This window comes from Denticeps clupeoides, chromosome 11 (genome assembly GCF_900700375.1).
Source record: "Denticeps clupeoides chromosome 11, fDenClu1.1, whole genome shotgun sequence".
NCBI classification, from domain to species: domain Eukaryota; kingdom Metazoa; phylum Chordata; class Actinopteri; order Clupeiformes; family Denticipitidae; genus Denticeps; species Denticeps clupeoides.
Window position 1 is genome coordinate 897,530 of NC_041717.1, and position 19,509 is coordinate 917,038.

Genomic DNA, 19,509 nt, shown 5'->3' on the forward strand with positions numbered 1-19,509 from the left:
CTATTCATTATATGATGGCTGTTTGTATATAAAGATGCAGACTGAAATGGACTGTACACACTTGTACATTTGGACTGAGGCAATTTTTGAAATTGTGTTTATCTTCATTTTTTATTAGCACTCTTTTTGTTTTTGATTGTGGCTAAACACATATACACAGTGTTTTTCATTCAAAAAAGTAAATTCACTGGCTTCTGAACAAGAACCTGTATTGTACAACTTGTATTGTACTTGTGTCTATATTACTTCTCTGTAGGTAATATAAGATCTTTGTTTAATCCATCTTTTGAATACATTATACTTTATACAACATATACTTTTCTCTATCAAAGGGTAATTACAGGTCAGACCCCTAAACTCAGCAGCGTTAATTGTAGTTATAAAATAAATGCAGTGATTAGTGTGTTGGACAGCCCTGTGTTTAGTATATAATGTGTGTGTGATTTCATATAGCTCTGAGAATCACTAGTTTGATCTACTTGGTGTGCGACGGTTCGAAGGAACCGCAACACTCCACATCGCATGGTGGCTGTAATGAGACTCGACGTCACTTGGTGCTGGTGATGGGCACAACAGTTCTGAAGCTTTAGAATCAGTTCAATAAAAAGATTCCTTCAAAAGATTTGTTCACCGAATCATTCCGTGCATGGCGGGAATGAACACACAAATGAACAGTCCACAGAACAATACGAAGAACATAAAATGGGGTTGGCGAGAATGATAATAAAACTATTGGTAATAAAACAGCATTATCCATTATATCCACTACTTGTTACCTGCTGTGTGCTACTGTATATGAGTTGTTGTGAAGAGATTTTTATCTTCTTCAGCAGAACACAACACACCAGGACATGTCACCACACCTCACACGCCGACAATCTGAATATTCACTGTGGTTGACTGCTCTGCTTTTAACCATCACCCTTGGCGAGCAGCCGCGAAAGACGCCCGGGGAGCAGTGTGTGGGGACGGGGGCACCTCGGCGGATCGGGATAAGGGATGTAATAAAACTCCACGTCGCTAGGTGGCTGTAATAAGACGCTACGTGGTTTGGTGGCTCAGATCGGGATAGGGGATGTAATAAAACTCCACGTCGCTAGGTGGCTGTAATAAGACGCTACGTGGTTTGGTGGCTCAGATCGGGATAGGGGATGTAATAAAACTCCACGTCGCTAGGTGGCTGTAATAAGACGCTACGTGGTTTGGTGGCTCAGATCGGGATAGGGGATGTAATAAAACTCCACGTCGCTAGGTGGCTGTAATAAGACGCTACGTGGTGCGTTGCACCACCGCGGAATAGGAAACGTCTAGTAGATTCAGGAGGAAGTTAGTTGCTCCCGTGTGTGGTTTTCTGTCTACTTCAGTTTGGTCGAGAGTTTATGAATGAAAGAGTATTGTACGTTTTCGGCGTGTAAAACCGGCCAATGCCGCTGCCGCGCTGTAGTACTGGGAGCATGCTGCTTAACGGAGACTCGAGCAGTGAGGAGGATGTAGAGAAGTTTAAAGAGGCGGCGCTGAGCCTGGCGGCTCTTCTTCCCTGCGCGGCTGGTACGTGCATTCATTTTGGTTACGAGCGTGACACTTTAATGTCTCTTACTGGAGAGTCAGCGCTTTAAACTGATGTGTTGAGAGGTTGTCATAGCTCAAACTGTCATCACAAGATCATAACTGATAAAGGTACTTAAACCACGTTTTACTGCTTTTTAATGCTTCAAAGACGGGAGTGGCAAGCCAAGCCATCGGTAAGATCATTTTGTTTAACTCTGTTTTCAGCTGTACTAATTACGTTTTAAATGTTGAATGAATGTTGCAATTTCTATTGCAAATGAAGCCTCCTCCTTCTTCCACAGACATGTTGCCTCCCAGCATGACCATGATGGCAATGAGTTGGAGACAACACCAGAATTTCGCGCTCATGTTGCTAAAAAGTTAGGAATTCTACTTGATAAGTAAGTAAATATATATATATATAAAAAGAGAGAGAGAGAGATCAGCCCACTTTACAATTGCTGCTGAACCCCTTGCGATCAGTATTAGACAAGTGAAATGATTGTCATTGTGAAGCACAGCACAACAAAATGTGTCCTCTGCTTTTAACCATCACCCTTGGTGAACAGTGGGCAGCCATGACAGGTGCCACCACTGCCCATGCCCAATATTCTCTTTTTAAACTGCGAATAGGGGAGGCGATCATCATCACTCCCTTTACGCAGGTGATGTGGGAATGTTTCTGGTGAGTCCAGAGCTCTGTTAGACACAATAAAGTCATTTGGGGATATCTCAGGGTCCATAATTAACTGGCAGAAGAGTGAATTCATGTCTCTTGGCGCTAACCTAAATGCCTGTATTTGTGCAGCACCTCTGTTTAAAGTGCTACAATCTGTCATAAACATGCATTCCTGCCATCATCTTCACATACAACTTTTCAAATCTGGAGGTTGTTTCGTGATCATACTCTCGTTGAGAAATGCATGTGGGAAGGAGTTGGGGATTCAGATTGATGACTCTGCTTGGGAGTAGAACCTCGGCAGAGTTCCCTCCTGTTCCATGCTATTCATCAGTTAAGTCTGTTTAAGGTAATTCATAAGCTTCACTGTTGGCCAAAGTTCTACGAGGAGGCATGATATGTTCTATGCCCTTGTACGTTAGTAACATGTGGGTAGACTTGTTTACATATGTATGAATATTGTATACGCGTATATGTCAGTGGTGGCCTAGCGGTTAAGGAAGCGGCCCCGTAATCAGAAGGTTGCAGGTTCGAATCCCGATCTGTCGAGGTTCCACTGAGGTGCCACTGAGCAAAGCACCGTCCCCACACACTGCTCCCCTGTCATGGCTGCCCACTGCTCACCAAGGGTGATGGGTTAAATGCAGAGGACAAATTTCACTGTGTGCACCGTGTGCTGTGCTGCTGTGTATCACAAGTGACAATCACTTCACTTTCACATGTGTATATGTATGTGTGTGTGTGTCCCGGTCATTTGTATGTCTCTTTCATGGTTTAATCTAGTCAATAATATTTTGTTCTATGTGTATTTCAGAAAACCCTAATACCCTAAAACACACACACACAAGTATTCAGACCTCCTTAAATTTTTCAGCCATTTGCCTTTTCACCTCATTAATGTACACACAGCACCCCATATTGACAGTTAAACATAAAATTGTTGACATTTTTGCAGATTTATTATCAAAGAAAAACTGAAATATAACATGGTCGGAAGTATTCAGACCCTTTGCTCAATATTTAGTAGAAGCTCCCTTTTGATCTAGTACAGCCATGAGTCTTTTTGGGAAAGAAGCAACAAGTTTATGTGTATGTGACAAATAAAATCTGTGTATGTGACATAAAATTTGAAGTTTTTCACACCTGGATTTGGGCATCCTCTGCCCTGTTGTTTTAGCTGTTTGCTCAGGGTCATTGTCTTGTTGGAAGGTAAACCTTTGGCCCAGTCTTGAGGTCTTGAGCACTCTGGAAATGAGGGCTGCAGTGATGTTTGACTTTCTACAACTTTACCCTATCTCTGGAGCTCATCCGCTGTGATCCTTTAGTTCTTTACCTCTCTCGCCATTTTGGCTGGACGGCCAGGTCTAGGAAGGGTTCTGGTTACCCCAAACATCTTTCATTTATGGATCGTGGAAGCCACTGTGCTCTTAGGAAGCCAGATCTGTGCCTCTCAACAATTTTGTATCTGAGCTCTTCAGGCAGTTCCTTTGACCTCCTGATTCTCATTTGCTCTGACCTGCATTGTGAGCTTTAAGGTCTTATATAGACGGGGGTGTGGCTTTTTATAATCAAGTCCAATCAGTATAATAAAGCACGGCTGGACTCGAATGAAGCTGTAGAACCATCTCAAGGATGATCAGAAGAAGTGGACAGCAGCTGACTTAAATATATGAGCGTTACAGCAAAGGGTCTGAATACTTAGGACCATGTGATATTTAAGTTTTTCTTTGTTAATAAACCTGCAAAAATGTCAATAATTCTATAATTTCTGTTAATATGGGGTGCTGTGTGTACATTAATGAGGAAAAGAAATTAACTGAAATGATTTTAGTAAATGGCTGCAAAATAACAAAGAGTGAAACATTTACCAAGATTTTACCTGAACATTCTTTGATGCTCCATCTTCTGTCACTGATACAGCTGCATCACAGAGATTTCCGCAGATTCCAGAGACACATTTCAGGCCAGCACAGGAGCAATGAAGAGGAGGGAGGAAGAGGAAGGTAAGACTACATGAAAACTTTGTGCAGCTGTGAGGAATCATGTTAAAGCTGCACAATCACTGGCCACTCGGTGAATTTCTCATATCTAGACCCTTACGTTAGACCCGTAAAAGCAACCAATAGTAATAAGGCATCAACGTGGGTTCTGAAACCAAGATGGAGGAGAGGATGATCCGAGCAAACATTTAAAGTTGATTATAGTGGTTTTATTAAACCATCTAATGTTACAATGACATGCTGCTGAAAAATGTCGGACATTACAGGACCATCAGGTGTGATTTGCTTATTGTTTGCAATATGCATGTAACAAAAATGTAATAACTATAGTGAAATGAAAGCGCATGCTGCGCTCGTTCTGATCTATGATAAATCTTCAGCATGAATAAATAATATCTTCACTTTTTGTGTTATCTTTCTATATGAAGGCTTCCTTCTCCTTTCCACTTCGATTCCTGGGCCTTGGATGAAAGAACCTTCACCACCTGTTCGACGACGGTGTATTTCCAGCTCTAGGTAGATGATGCAGGTTTCATCACCGTAATGATGTCCTCTTCGACTTTTCTGCTTTTACCCCACTGGTGTGTTTGGCTAATAGAGCCATGTGGTATTTTGTGAGTAATTTTGACTTGTTTGTATTTATAAAAATTGCTTTTGGTAAAATATACTAAACCTGCTTCAGTTTTGGTGATAATAATGTGAATTTGGAATCTTATATAAACAAACCAGTTTAAAACATCAATTCTAATATATGTAGATAAATACTGAGCATTAATGCATAATATACAGAGTAGCTTTGTAAGACGTTTTTCACAACACAGCCACCCGACCCTCTTCTGTTTCAGTGACAGTGATGGTGAGATGGAGAGACTTAAAGAAGCTGCCATCTCCATTTCAGACTTGCATCTCCCTTCCATCACCCACAGTACAGTGAAGAAACTCATTGAAGAGAACAAGAAAGCAGAACCAAGCCAGGAGAACCCGGCTGCAAAGAAAAAAAAGAAAAGAAAAGGGACTGGTGAAGGGAGTTTGAAAGAAATTGATTCCTTTGTAGGTGACTGTAAAAAGGGCCACGAGAACCCAGAAAAAGCTTCAAATAAGAAGAGGAAAAAAATACAGATCACAGAAGAGACTGGTTGCTAGTGGTTACCGTTCTGATTTCGTGATCTTTTATCATTTTTCTTCTTCAACTGTAATGGTTTACACAATAAATGCCTATAATACTTCCAATGAATCAATTATATTGATCAAGTTTATACGGTGCTTATTTAATTCACTGTGTCATGTGATTGTGTTAACTTTTGTGTAACTTTTAAGACGTCATTTCTTAAGTGAACCTATAAAAAGAAGGAAGACCTGTTTGTTTGTGAGCTCGTGAGTGTGTGGTTCATGTCCAGTAAGCAGCATAATCTGAGCACGGTCAGAGCTTCCAGGAGAGGCGCCTGTCCCGCTACTGTGCAGAAGAAACCAGCTGAGTTGGCATGTACGAGTCCATGTCTGCCGATGGTGAGGAGAGCAGGTGAGTGGCGTGGCCTTCGCCCGGCTCAGCTGACTGGTAGAGGTCCAAACTTCCAGTGGAATCTGCAGATGCACAGCGCACTTAGCGATAGCCACAGTTTTCTTGCCGACTTTTTGGAAACATCTCCTACCTGCAACTGGTGAGTTAGTCTGCAACTGCATTGCATCTTCTTGAATATTGCTTGCTTCCCCAGGATCTGAGGTGAGAATCTAAAAAAAGGAAAAAAATACTATTCTCTTCTCAGCACCTGAAGTTTAATGAGAAAGGACGTGTAGATTGTTGGAGAGATGGCACACCTGTCTCACGGCAGTGAGGCTGGTCAGGGTTCCGATGCTGCTGCTGCTGCTGTTGCTGCTGCTGTCGGTGATGAGCATGGCCTGGGGCAGCAGACCGGCGGAGGGGTACTGCGACAGATCCGACTTGCTGTACACTAGATGACGCAGGAATCATGCGATTGTTGTTTATCTTTCCTTATCAGTGCTGAAAGCAACTATAAAGTCAGCATTTACAATCGCTCATAACTGCTCTTTATAGCTTTTTATATATTTTTGTAACTTAAATATGTCGTCTTGTCTTACTGTATATGTGCTGGGATGATGACTTGGAAAGTGTTGTAATGTTATTCCGGCCATTTCAGCCTTCCATATTGTTGGCATGCGGGAGCTTTTATTGAACTTTTTAAATTACAAACCACAACAGACAACAAAGAAATATATGTTGTGCTTCACCAATACTGATTTGTGTGTTGTAATGTGGAATCTGATTTGTGCCAATATTATTGAACAAAAACCTTTCTAATATTAAGCTGAAAGCAAAAATTAAACTAAGTTGTAGCCACATTATTCAAGTACTCCTCAAAACATTTTAAATTCTTTAAACCTGTTGTGTGGTCGGGGTTTCTCATTTTTGGCCCGCAAGGACAGTTCTGGTCTCCCTAAATGACATTACAATGCGTAGATAGCATATTCTTGCGCACCAGAGTTACCATATTTCATAAATACTTACAATTTATTAATCATGAACTGGATCGACAAGCACCACAGCCACTTAACTGCCACACAAATCCTTGCTGGCCAATGACAGGAAGCCCCGAACACAACGAGAGTGTCAAAGCAGAGCAAATGCAAAGCAAGCAACTATAAGATGATATAATTTGGATACAGGTGAGAAATGTAATCAGCCTTTTATTTTTTGCTTATTATTGAAAAGGTTCTGTGCAATAATTTTGGCACAAATCTGATTACTTATTGTAAGAGCATATCGGCAAAAATACTTTGTGGATCCCTTCACATTGTGAGCTGAATTTACTCGCTACACCAGCAGGTGGCGCCCAAACAATACATTTACATTTATGGCATTTGTGAGACGCCCTTACAATCAGTAGTGACAGGGATCTTTCACAGGGACACAATGGTAGTAAGTGGGATATTGTGGATACAGAAATATGTGTGAATCATAAATATGTGTGTTTTCTATGGGTTACAATGAATTAAGTCCAATAAAAGCTTCATTATTGGCATACCCTTTACCAGCAATCAATGTTCTATTCGCTTTCAAGAGAAACTTCTCTCTTGCAAAGCACCGTCCCCACACACTGCTCCCCGGGCACCTTTCATGGCTGCCCACTTCTCACCAAGGGTGATGGGTCAAAAGCAGAGGACACATTTAGTTTTGTCACGTGTGCTGTGTGCTTCACAATCAGTTCACTTTCACTCTCATCTTCTCTACTTTTTTTTACTACTGCTTAACTGTTTTTTTTACCTGCAGCTTGCATATAACTATGTACAGTCATTTCTGTCTGCTGTAACCATGCCACGACCTGCTGAATGAAAGGAATGAAAATTGTTTTTCTACAGTTCAGTTCTGAGAGGAATGAACCTGACCTGACTGGTCACATCAGGAAACTCCTGGATTTGTCTAAGAACTGGGGTGAATGGGCCTTCTTAACTGGGATTGACCTGACAGCTGCTCACTCACTGTGGCAAGGAAGCTGTGCCATGGTTGCCATGAAAGAGCTGGAACCAAGATGTCCTGGGAGTTGCTGTGTGATTTGTTGCTGTGGAGATGCATGAAACTGCTGCTGGAATGAGATTGGTTGAAGGGTTGTGAACCCGGCCCCCATGTTGTTTATGACTGGAAGTGTCTGTGGCTGTGTTGGAGCTAACCCTGAGTCAGAAAGGGAAGAATTAGCAGAATGAAGCTGAATTTTTGAATTTCGTGCTGGAAGTTTGAGAGAAGGTGTTGTACCTATGAGTAAAGGAGAGTCTCCCAGGCTCATTACACTGGGCAGGGAGGCCATGATGAGACCCTGAGTAGGGGCTGGGGGACTGGAAACCCCATGCATGGAAGTCAGGGTGCTGACCGGGGGAAGGGAACCACAGACAGACACCTGAAACAGCAAGGACATGGTATTTATGGAGTCACAATACAGAGCCGTGAGTGGTCTGCTATGGTGTGGTGTCCTCACTGTTTTTAGGTGATTGGTGTCCAGCAGGGTGTGGCTGGGCTCTAGTTGCTCTGGAGTAGCCAGCCGTCCACCATTGCTGTGATCCATGGTGCTGACTCTCACCAGGCTGTCACAGCTGACCTGCTGGCTGAACTTCAGACCTGCTTAAGGCAAATGGGAGCAGATGCATGGTGAGCAGTGGGTTATTAAGCCTGGTTGACTCTTCATTTCTGAAATGTATCTTTGTCTAGGGTTATTGTACTGTATGATTTGAATGTGATTACTTTGCCCAGGACTGGCAGGTAGAGCATGCGCTGTAGATGCTGTGGCTTGTCCAATGTAAGGCGCATCTTGGGCCAGTTTATGGCGAAAAGCCTCTTCTTTGCGGCGGTTGGCAAACCAGTTATACACTCGGACTTCTGTCACCAGATTTGAGCCCAGACCTGCTAGCTGTGATGGTGAAACTCCCCGCTGTAAGCATTCAGCCCTGCAATACATACACACATATATAGAACTACACATATACAATATCTGGACATAAACTACAAGAAAACAAGAAATTCCCCAACCTACCGGTTACACTCTTCCACCAGCCCCTCTCTTTCTTCCTTGCTGGGGTTCTTTTGCCTTTCATACGCCTGGAACAGGATCTGCTGGGAGGCGGGGCCCCACTTGAACCTATTTCTCCGCCCCTTTCTTCCCTCTTCTCCTAGCTCCTCCCCAGCGACCATGCCCCGACTGGCGTTTGTGAATTCTGCATGCCATTGGTCAGTTTTAGATTCATGAATAAGTGGATATGGTTTAATAGAAATGTTCAAGGTGCTGTATGTAAGGATGAATGTAAAGTCCTACATTTGCAGTAAGGTGAACTGTGATGATTTCGAGATTGTTAGAGCACCACAGTGTATTTTGCAGAAGGTCCAGCATAGTGGACTGAGTACTCACGCTGGTTGATTTCACCCTGCTTCTTCACGTACCAGCTGTAGAGAGCTGCACGCTTCTGGTTTTTCATGGGCGTGCCCTTGTTGAGGTGCTGGGAGAGGTGTGATTGGTTGAGACCTGTGGACTCCACCACCTCTCTCTGGGGGAGGTTGTGCTGCTGCATGTAGCTCTTAATGAGTTTAGCCACTCTCCATGGGTCTTCCCTTACATATACACACACACACACATACACAAGCTATTATAATCAGTCAGATGAATATTAAGCCTAGTTCTAGACTAAAAGCATTTCTAAATGGTTAATTTAATTGACGTTTTCTTTTAATCTAGGAATAGTCTTAATCCATGAACAGTAAACCGACCCTATATGTTTATCACAAACACAGATTACATTATTCTAAATGGTCTAAATCATAATGGTATTTATTTCATGATATTCTTTTTATTATACAACTAATTAAATTTCTCTGTATCAATACAACACAATTCATTAAATATTCCTTCATTTATTACTAAATTAATGTTATGCCCATATGCTCAAGAATGAAAGGTTCATCAGCTGCTTCGTTAATAGACATATTAGACAACCATAAGCAACATTTTATTACAGATCACACCAGTCCTGAGTGAAATATATTTCCATGGAAAGGTCCTGTTATTTACTATTTTACTATTTTAACTTCAGATGAGTTCACTCTGGTATATTTCAGGATATTAAATCTTGGTAAATTCCTTGTTTTAATTTCTTTTTATTTGTGAAGCTTACAGATACTGTTAGAAACATTTGGCCAAGGTGTAGTGGAAAGAGATGGAGAACAGAGCTGTTTACAAAGTGAGATAAGGACACAGTTCATATGGGCAAAGTCCAGCTTTACTTGCAGCAAATTACACCCATGAGCACATTACACACACACACACACACACACAGTAGACCTCAGTAAGAATATGCTACTGCCTAATATAAAGCCTGACACTGGTCTCATTTTATCACAGATACAAACTGTTTTTATATCTCAAATGAACTATAATGGCTTAAAACATTAATTTGCTCAATGGTGTCCGCTGTGGTTATGTGGGTGTAGCAATGTACACAAATGTACACACTGCCACACACACACACACACTCTGTTAATTTTAACCAGTGCAGTGAGCTGATTTATTAGATAGAAAAGCGCTGGGTATAATGAATGGGGTGGGTAATTAGTAACCAGAGGAAAGGAGGAACCTCCTTCATATGAACCCCAACGCAGAGAGAGTAGACTGAAAGAGACGGAGGAGCTGGAAGAGGAGGAAAACAGCAGGCAAGTAACCTCCATCATTCTCACATTTAGGCAATATGAATATGACCGTACTACAAGGAACATTCGGACCTGTTGGGTGAGAACCGTGTTTGTAAGAGAGAACTCACTGGAGCAGCTGTTCAACTTCAGCCCGCTGTCTTGTGGCCTCTTCTGGTGCCAGTCTCTCCAGCTCACGGAATATGGGAGGTGGAAAGTCCTCACCTTCCTCCGAGCTCTCGCCGTCACCCCTGTCCATCGTCTTTTCCGCAGTGCTGGCAGATCTCTCCTGCTCCAGCTCCCCCATGGCCTGGATCAGGATGTCCCGGCTGAGGCCGGAGTTGAGCAGTGACCAGACAAGCTGCCCTTGTAGGGGTGACAGGCGTCGGCCAGCGGCTTCTCCTCTCCTGCCTTCCGTCTCCATCCCTCACCTGTCTGCTTGCACGGCACCTCTTGTCTTTCAGAAACGGCCTGAGGTAAAATTTGAACGTTCACCTAGGCTTTTTGTGTTAAGTGTGCATTCCAGTCCCAGATAAATTTCTAGTTGGTGGATGAAGACACCTCGTTTTAATTTTCTCTGTTTCGCTGATCTGCTGTCACCCCCTCCTCTGCACACAAACACTCACAGCACTCCCTTTCACACACATACTGAACTTTGACTCTGGCTCAGTTCTATACTATGAACAAAGTACAAAGTCTACTGCAGACTTTCAGTGGAAAAGACCAGATAGTTTTGTTTTTTAAGCCTTTTTAAATACGAAGTTTATCAAACAAAAATGGATCTCTTTCAGTTGATTTAGTCTGAACTATATTAAATTAATGTAACTTTTATCCTAAATCCTAAACCTGAATTTAGACAATATAAATCTCCATTTAGATTTTATGCTTCAGGTTTTCACAGTCACAGAGGGGATGGGTAATACCAAGTATTTGGCAGGGGGTAAGTAGCACTACCAGATGGGTAAACATGCTATTTTATGGCAAATGAAAGAAAAGCAACAAGATAATTCAGATAATAATGCAAGATAATTCAGATGAATAAATATATTAATTATGTGATTATATTAGGGGGGGCTATATTGGCTGGATATGACTTTTGTGGGGGTCATTACTATGTCTATGGATGTCAGTGATTTTTAAAGGAATTTTTTAAATCCCTTTTCCATCCCAGTTCCATCCACTGCGGAATCTTTTTAACCTATCACGATTCTTAAAAGCATTACAGAAATAATTTGGATAATTAGGTAAAGTGGAAATATACAAATTACTATGTATACAAATGATAGGGCCTTGTCTAAATTGTATTAGACATTTATTAACATTTCATGCAAAGAATGAAAATCTAGTCCAATTCTATATTATGCTCCCTACATTTCCAACAAACTTGCACACACCTTCTGCCTCTCCCCCCCTCACCTTCATTTTCATACAATTCTACATGCAAGCGGATTGATGGTTCATAGGTATCTGGCAATTTTTTGTAAACCCTTAAAAGATAATCTGAATAGAGGTTACAAATGGTAAATAGGTTATTTACAAATAGTTATTCTTAATTGTATGTCATTTAAATGCCAATGGAAACACAGCAGGTAAAATCTGTACTGAACACGTTACATGTCAATTTTCACCAAGAAAATCTGTTTCTAAGGTATTGACATGAAGTTCTCACCAAATGTCAGTAACAATCATCCAACATCAAACTATATATGTCCATGTCCACCAGTTTCCTCCTGCAGTCCATAGGTGAACTGGCCCTTCTAAATTTCCATAACTGTGGGTGCACCCAGGGATGTACTGGGATAGGCTCTGGCAACCATGACCCTGATTAGGACTAAGCGGTTGAGGATGGTAAGAGAGAGAGTGGGTATTTAACCCACTAGCAGGGCCGGTTCTAGACAGGCATGCATGAGGGGTCAGACAGAAATGTGAAATGTGGGGCACATAGTGGCGGCAGAGATTGGAAATGGGTGGGGTGCGCTGGATAACTGTTTTTGTCATGTAACTGTATTGCACTTTGTCAAGCCTCTACCCTAAGGCCTGTCCAACTTGGGTGTCCCAACTGAAGGCTGAGCTGAGGATCATTGAGCCACACAAACCCCCTCAAAACAATTAAGAATAAATTATTCCTCATCATTCCTAACAACTAAAAACATGACATTTACCTTAATTGGATGACTAATACCAAATATATTCGAACACAACAATGACACTTCTCAACTATTTCCAATATTAATACGCCAAGTAACATAAAATAAGCAATAAGCTTCACTAAAATTGCTGTGATTACATCAGTATAAGAAAGAAAAAACTTTTGAGTTGAAAGACGGGTGGGGCTTTGTGTCTGGGTCCTCCAGTCGTCTCTATGCAGCAGACAGGATCACAGTTGCGCTTGTAGGTTGAAAAAGAAACATTTCTCCTAACTGAAACTGAAAGAAGATCAATGGACTAGTCCCCCACTGACTATAAATATAGATATAATTATCTCACAAGTGTCTATGATTTTGACGACGGAGATTCGCCGCTTCTTCAAAGCCTCCTGCTGTTGTGCTGCTGCCTACCCTGACAGAATCCGACCCCATTGTATATGGTGAGATGAAAATAAACTTCACTTTCATTTTGACTTGACTTTGATCAGAGAACAACTCCTTCCTTAGAGAAATAACAGCATTAGCTGGAACATGTCTCTGTCAACTGGACTGGTCATTCCTCCATGTGTAACTTAAGCATTGTGTGTCATTGTCACTGATGTTTTTGGGTCACTTACAGGACTTTAAGGCCAGCCTGGTACAAGATCCAACAGCATGATAGAAGTCTAGTGAAATACAGGTGTGACCTGACAACAGTAGGGGAGCCTAGTCAATATTACACAACTGGAAATAATGACTGTTCGGTGTATATAGGCTAACTAAAAACAAAGAAAAAAAAAAATTAACTGTTAGAGGATGCTTGTTTTGGACAAGGTTTTTCATTTTTTTCTTGTTGGTTCCACCCTCACCTGATGATTTACCAGAATCCAGTCCACGGTGGAGTAGGTTTAATGTTTATGAACGAGCTAAACTAGGAGATGGAAGAAGCTGGTGTTTTTGTTGCCGTCCTCGGAGCTGTTTTTTGGAATTAGTAGCATTTTTGCATGAAAGTGTATGGGACTAGCACCTACATGCCATTCATAGCACTGTCTCTGTCATACCCACTATGAGTAGTGGGGGAAGGTGCCAGCCCATGTTTTAGAGGGAAAGGTAGGCAGCTAGGGTGGTGTTCAGACTGGTTTTGCTTTCATATTTGCTTGTGTTTAAACATTAAGTAGAAGGCAGGTGGTGGAGAGCAGCCTTAAATGTTTGCAGAGGGTGGGTAATGTGTTTTATTGCTTTCCCGGTTTGCTTTTCCAAAATTTTAACACCAAAACATTATGGACATTGATGATTGAACACAACAAAACCACAAAAACCTTTCTGAAAAGTTCAAACTAGTTGGATGAGAGCTATGGTATTGACATTAAAATACATAACTGTTGGCAGCTTCTATGTATTAAAATATTTTAAAATATGTAATATTGAGCCTATTAATAAAAAATGGTTTCGTAGATCAAATTTAATGGAGTGTCACTCCACCTTTCTTTGATTCTTTAAAGTTTTCCTCATAATGTCACTTGACACAAAGTAAATAAAATCTCAAATAAAATCCTCAAAAATAAAACTAAAACTACTAGTGAACTTCATAAACCAGACAAATTAAAAATGAAAGACTCAACAATAAAAACGAACTAAAGGTGCCTTCAACACTGTTTTAACACCACACTTCCGATTTCATCTTAAAAACCAGGCCTCTCATGTTTCAGAATTTAAAGGTGTTTCTTTTTATGTTTGCAGATTACACTCTTCATTCAATCCAGATAAAAGACTGATCATCAAAATGGTCTGTGATAACTTAGCCCTAGAGCCAATCCCCATGTGCACCTGTAATATATGCTGTAAAAAGAAAAGTGGGGAGCAGCATGTTCTCACCTCTTTGTGCTGTTTCTATAGTTGTAGTTGGAATAACAAATGTGAACATTTTCATTAATTCACATCCATAATTACAACTACATTTTTAGTCATTTCCAAATTTTACACAAGTAGAGAGAGAGAGAGAGAGAGAGAGAACATTTTTGCTACTCATAGTTCAGTAGCAGTTACACAAACTCTTTGAAGTTGTCTATGCAGCACCATATGTGTCAGACCCAATTTCTTGATTAACCCCTGACAGAACGTTTGCATTCTTATCTGCTTTATCTTGTTATGTCATGTGCAATATCTTATTACTAAATTCACCTGAATAGTAGTTAAAATGAAAAAGTTTGGTCAAGGACAGAATCATAGGTCATATGATGAAACGCTGGGAAACATTTCTCAACTACCATAAATCACGAAATAGCTAAAAGGAAAAATATATAATACCTTAAACTCTTTAAATCAATTAAGAAGTGCAACACCACAGCATCTTTATTTTATAAGAACGCCCTTACTAATGAACAGAGGAGTTTAAAATCAAGAAAGAAACTGTTGTCCGACAAAACGTCTACAATACTGCCACTAAGCAACTTCATTGTTATATCCATAGCAATTAAAAACTTCAAAATTGAGCATATTGTCTTGTGCTTGTCATGTCACAAACCACAGAATATCTTAAATGGTGGTGGTTTGCCAGGCTGGCTTAAATAGAATATTGTAATTTTACCAATTATAGTTGATTGACAGTTGATATTTCTACATAAGTAATATGTTTATTTTCTGTTTTAAAAACACTATACACGCCCTCACACACACACACACGGTAGTCTTATTTGAATGAATAGACATTAATTAACAGATAAAACCTTACTTGCATTGGTTCAGTGTCTTAATGAAGAAAAAATAACTTATTTATAAGCTTTTTTCCATTTAATTTAAAATCCCTGATGTGTGGAGTGTCATGCTGAAATATATATTAAAATGTATTATTGCATAAGTTATTCTAAGTTTATTGCTGATCCAGTCAGTCTGATGACACTGCTATGAAACTAGCAGTTTTTGTTATGAGCCCATCCCTACTGCAGTATAAGGTGAAGGTAAAATTGAAGCATCAAGAGAAATGTAAGACTGATCCTTAAAAATGATGCCACAGGCCTGAGACCCTCAACTCCTACAAGACAACCTGAGAGAGACCAGACTCAGTCCCTTTTTTAGACTGAATGGGTCTAGCTCTAGAAAGTGATTCTGAGGGTGCATTGGTGAGGTCAGAGGTTAAACCTTGTAGTCTAGTTCAGCATTCATCTTACTGTACATCTCATATATAGCATCTACGGTGGCAGTGAAATTGACCAGAAACTGGCGGATCTTTTCTAGGCAGTCTTCCTCTTTGACCTCTCGCCCTTTGGAAAGCGCCTTCAAAAACTCAGATCTGTAGGGGGCTGCAAACAGAGCCGCCTGCCAATAGAAAAGCAGTTGGGACTATTAGTGTAGTCAACATCACCATGTAACACTGCAATTGATCATATTATAATTTTAGATTTATAACAAATATATATTTTTATATATTATTATTTTATATATACAGTATATTATATAAATTTTATATTCATAACAGAAAGACCTGTATTTCAGTAAATCCCCAGACCAGCATATAATCTAATGGTACAGCAGCACCAGCAGTGGATCTGTCATGATATGACATCTTACCTGTTCATATTGAGTTAAAACATTTTGAAATCTTCTTAATCCACAGAGGTGTCCATCAATTAGGGGTGCTGATCTTTGAAATATGGGTTTTGATCATGTTTGGTTTTATGGTTTGGCCATTGGACTGATTAACATCAATACTATCAAAAGCAAGTAAGTCATTCAGAACAATACCTTAAAAAGATTCTGAATTAGCCACCCATGGTACTTTTTCAGGGCCAGTTCATAGGCTTTGGTGGCATTCACTCGAATCAGGTTTGGGTTGTTCTCATCCTTCTCTCCATCCACTAAGCTTTGGAGAAGGACTTGGATGAAGCGAAGACCTCTGGTTTGTATAATGAGCCCAAAACAAGACAAAAATTATGAACATATCATATCATGGACATTTTGGGCTTTCAATTATTCCTTTAATATGATTTCCCGTGCCAGGAAACCAATTCTGCCAATTGTGCCATTGTGGTCAAATGTCCACCCTGAATTATGGTGGAAGATGGCTACCATGGTGCAAAGGGACATTTAATAGTGATTGATTGTATATATACATTTGTATAATTTATACTTCAGAAAAAAAAATCACACTTCTGCAACAATGATATATGCTGTGCATCTTGTACAATCACCAGAAAATTAAAAAAAAAAACCTGTGATATTTGATGCCCTTGAAGAGTGTGTGACCGCATCTGAATCTGTTCATCCATTCTTTAGATTTACCAACTAGCAACTGTCTAATGTTCTCAGACCTTTTGAGCCACATGAGGGCGTGAGTTGCTCCAACTTTGGGCCACTCGGATCCGTGCATCTCCTTCTCCGCTTCCAGAATCTGCTGCAGGGTTTTGTACCGGCCAGGGTTGCTGTCAAACACAGCCTTAATTTTCTGAAAAAGAAAATATCTCCCTTATAATCTTCTATACATGGTGGCCAGTGTGAGGATCCACTGAGCTGACTTGTTATGCTGACTCTTCTTTTGGATCAGATTTAATGTAGTTTACGCCTGGGCAATAAAGGCCTTTTTTGGTCAATGGCCACACCGGATTTACCTATGCTAATCAAAATGGTTTTTAAGGTCGGTCCATATTGTGTCGAGCAGAGTGCACTGCACCCACGGGACCACAACTGCTTGATCTCCATTAAAGAAGCTTGCTGCACATATTTGACTCTGGTTATTTACTAACTTATGTCTATTTTCTAAATTAGTTTTAATGTACAATTACAATTGTGCTCATGGTAGCATATGAAAGCTTTTCATTCACTTGTAGAAACCTATTGGTCTACAAGTGGTACTGTTACTCTTACCGTGATGTTGCCAGCAACATCAGCCTTGATTGGAGCAAAAACTGTCGATCCCAAGCAGTCTGGGGGATTGAACACACAAATAACAATAAATAAGAAATAAATCATTCATTCTCCACCCTGCTGAAGTGCTCAGTTCATACGCTGATACTTAGAACGGCTCCAGATTTCCAGCTGCCATTGTTATACACTCACCATAGACATGAATTTGGGGCTTTCCAATGATTTCTTTGAAAAATCCAAAAAGAATTCAAATTTTTGAAATCATTAAATCATTCAAAGCACCGAAACCCCAAAATTATCTTGGCATTCATCCTCATGATAAGTCTTTGTAGACTTTTTGCAATGGGGCATCTAAACTTTTAAGAAAGGTTCACCTAAATATGGGAAAGCAGTAAATGATCTATATTCCTGCTCTCACTGTGGAGATCATTTTCATTCTAATGCCAAGTGCACCAGTGCAATCGAGGGACAAATTTACTCCGTAGAGACCGTAGCAGGTCTAACATACAAGAACACATAGCTGACCTGTATCAACCACTGAAAACTCCTACAACGGACTGGATCATGGGGCGATGGAAGAAGGTGACCTGGTCTGACGACTCATGTTTTATTTAGATCATGTGGATGGACGGCATTCAGCACACACTTGATTCAGCTTCGGATCTTCAGACCAGATCCGTCCTTCAGCACATACTTCATTACCACCCCCATGCAGCAGGGGCATCTCTGTTTACAGAGCAACCTAAACCTGTCTGTGCTGTCCACTTTTGTTCACTTTTTGTGCTGTGTAAGCACTTCAAAGATACTCACACAAAACTGTTCAGGTGGCACACAATGCAGAAACATTCTGCATACATGTGTATTTTTGCTCTGGAAAGGGCTTGTTGAATTTGCATTATTATTGGACTTAATTATGAGAATAGAAAATGTCATCCAGTCACAATAACAAGGCCAGCTCGCCACTCTATTTTAACATAATGTGTGGGCCAGTTCAAATGCAATTACTTGTTGGCCATTAATACTGTATTAATTATTACAGTTTAATAATACAAATTATTTCACTCCTGGAACACACCGTAGACTAATCTGACCACTTGGCCTGAGCACCTTGGTAGTTTCAAGTAGCAAAGTGAATAGACATGAGTCCTGTGCTTCTGTACAGACTGAAGGGCCGAACAAAAGCGCAATGCGCTCCTTCACTGCCAATGAATAGGCTGAGGCAACACAATACCGGGCTAATCAATTTTCTCAATTTAAAATTGAGGGCAGCTGATTAAATTATGCATGGCAATAGGTTTGTTGCATGCTTGGCAAAGAGAAATTTGATCCAATAAAAAGAACGCTATTACAATATCTTGACCAATATCTCTACTCTGTGAAAATCTGGTTCCTTCATTTCAAGGCTGTAGTAAAATATTGTTTCACTTTAGAGAAAGTGAAAATTGAAACAAGTCGTTTACATTCTCAACTACGGAAGTAAAGTTCGTGCGTGTTTTTTCTCTGCAGGCTTCCTCAGGACCTTAACACTGCAAGTATTGCTGCTTGTCGTTAGTCTGAGCTACGAGTGAGGAGTTGCTCGAGACTTACCGAAGAAGGGCGGAAGATATGACACGGACTCCAAAAACGGCCGACTTTCCACTTGCCTGTCAGCAGGAAGTTGTCTAAACTGGTGGTCCAGCAGCAGAGCCATGACAGATTCAGAAGGACGGCGATGGGGGTACAAGCAGATCCCGGAACTGTGGCGCTGGTAGCGCCATCCGCGGCTCGGCCCGATGCCTTCAGTGGGAGTAAATCAGAACCAGCCGGGCGGCAGGCAGCCAATCAGAACGTGGGGGCGGGGCCAGGACCACAGCTTCACGTTCTCTGCTCTTGGGAGTCTGATAGCATAGTTAATACATAATATTTAACTTAATTACACGTTCCTAAATGATCAAGCAATATAAACTATCAAATGAAATATCGTTGTGTATTCGTTTGTGTTTCATTTGAACTAATATACAGCCACAGCACAACAGAAATAAATTAACCACAGTTGCTATTCATTTTCTTAATATAATGTTTTGGAAAATGTTTTTTGTGTGTGTACATTTTCATTTGTATTCTGCTGCGAAAGTG

At 40.7% G+C, this 19,509-nt stretch overlaps 3 protein-coding genes and 1 long non-coding RNA gene across 5 annotated transcripts; 2 read left to right on the forward strand and 2 right to left on the reverse strand.

Moving 5' to 3' along the window:
- Window positions 1-1,286: 1,286 nt before the first annotated feature.
- On the forward strand, window positions 1,287-5,586 carry c11h12orf43 (chromosome 11 C12orf43 homolog). Its single transcript, XM_028995835.1, has 6 exons — window positions 1,287-1,548; window positions 1,718-1,742; window positions 1,851-1,949; window positions 4,148-4,230; window positions 4,656-4,743; window positions 5,073-5,586. Exons 1-6 carry the CDS (start codon window positions 1,425-1,427, stop codon window positions 5,368-5,370), a joined length of 717 nt encoding a protein of 238 aa, XP_028851668.1. The 5' UTR covers window positions 1,287-1,424; the 3' UTR covers window positions 5,371-5,586.
- hnf1a (HNF1 homeobox a) lies at window positions 5,385-11,196 on the reverse strand. Of its 2 annotated transcripts, XM_028995834.1 has the most exons (10): window positions 10,540-11,196; window positions 9,138-9,337; window positions 8,766-8,946; window positions 8,477-8,679; window positions 8,214-8,353; window positions 7,994-8,135; window positions 7,724-7,912; window positions 6,043-6,176; window positions 5,877-5,955; window positions 5,385-5,808 (listed from the first exon to the last, which is right to left on the reverse strand). In XM_028995834.1, exons 1-10 carry the CDS (start codon window positions 10,830-10,832, stop codon window positions 5,678-5,680), a joined length of 1,692 nt encoding a protein of 563 aa, XP_028851667.1. In that variant the 5' UTR covers window positions 10,833-11,196; the 3' UTR covers window positions 5,385-5,677. The 2 variants fall into 2 exon arrangements, with proteins under 2 accessions (XP_028851667.1, XP_028851666.1); XM_028995833.1 differs by having other exon boundaries at window positions 7,994-8,353.
- LOC114799314 (uncharacterized) lies at window positions 10,684-19,351 on the forward strand. The gene is made up of 2 exons (XR_003751212.1): window positions 10,684-10,884; window positions 18,901-19,351. It is a non-coding gene; the product is annotated as an uncharacterized LOC114799314 (long non-coding RNA).
- Window positions 14,869-19,167, reverse strand: gltpa (glycolipid transfer protein a). The gene is made up of 5 exons (XM_028995836.1): window positions 18,982-19,167; window positions 17,395-17,453; window positions 16,842-16,975; window positions 16,276-16,426; window positions 14,869-15,849 (listed from the first exon to the last, which is right to left on the reverse strand). Exons 1-5 carry the CDS (start codon window positions 19,082-19,084, stop codon window positions 15,667-15,669), a joined length of 630 nt encoding a protein of 209 aa, XP_028851669.1. The 5' UTR covers window positions 19,085-19,167; the 3' UTR covers window positions 14,869-15,666.
- Window positions 19,352-19,509: the final 158 nt, after the last annotated feature.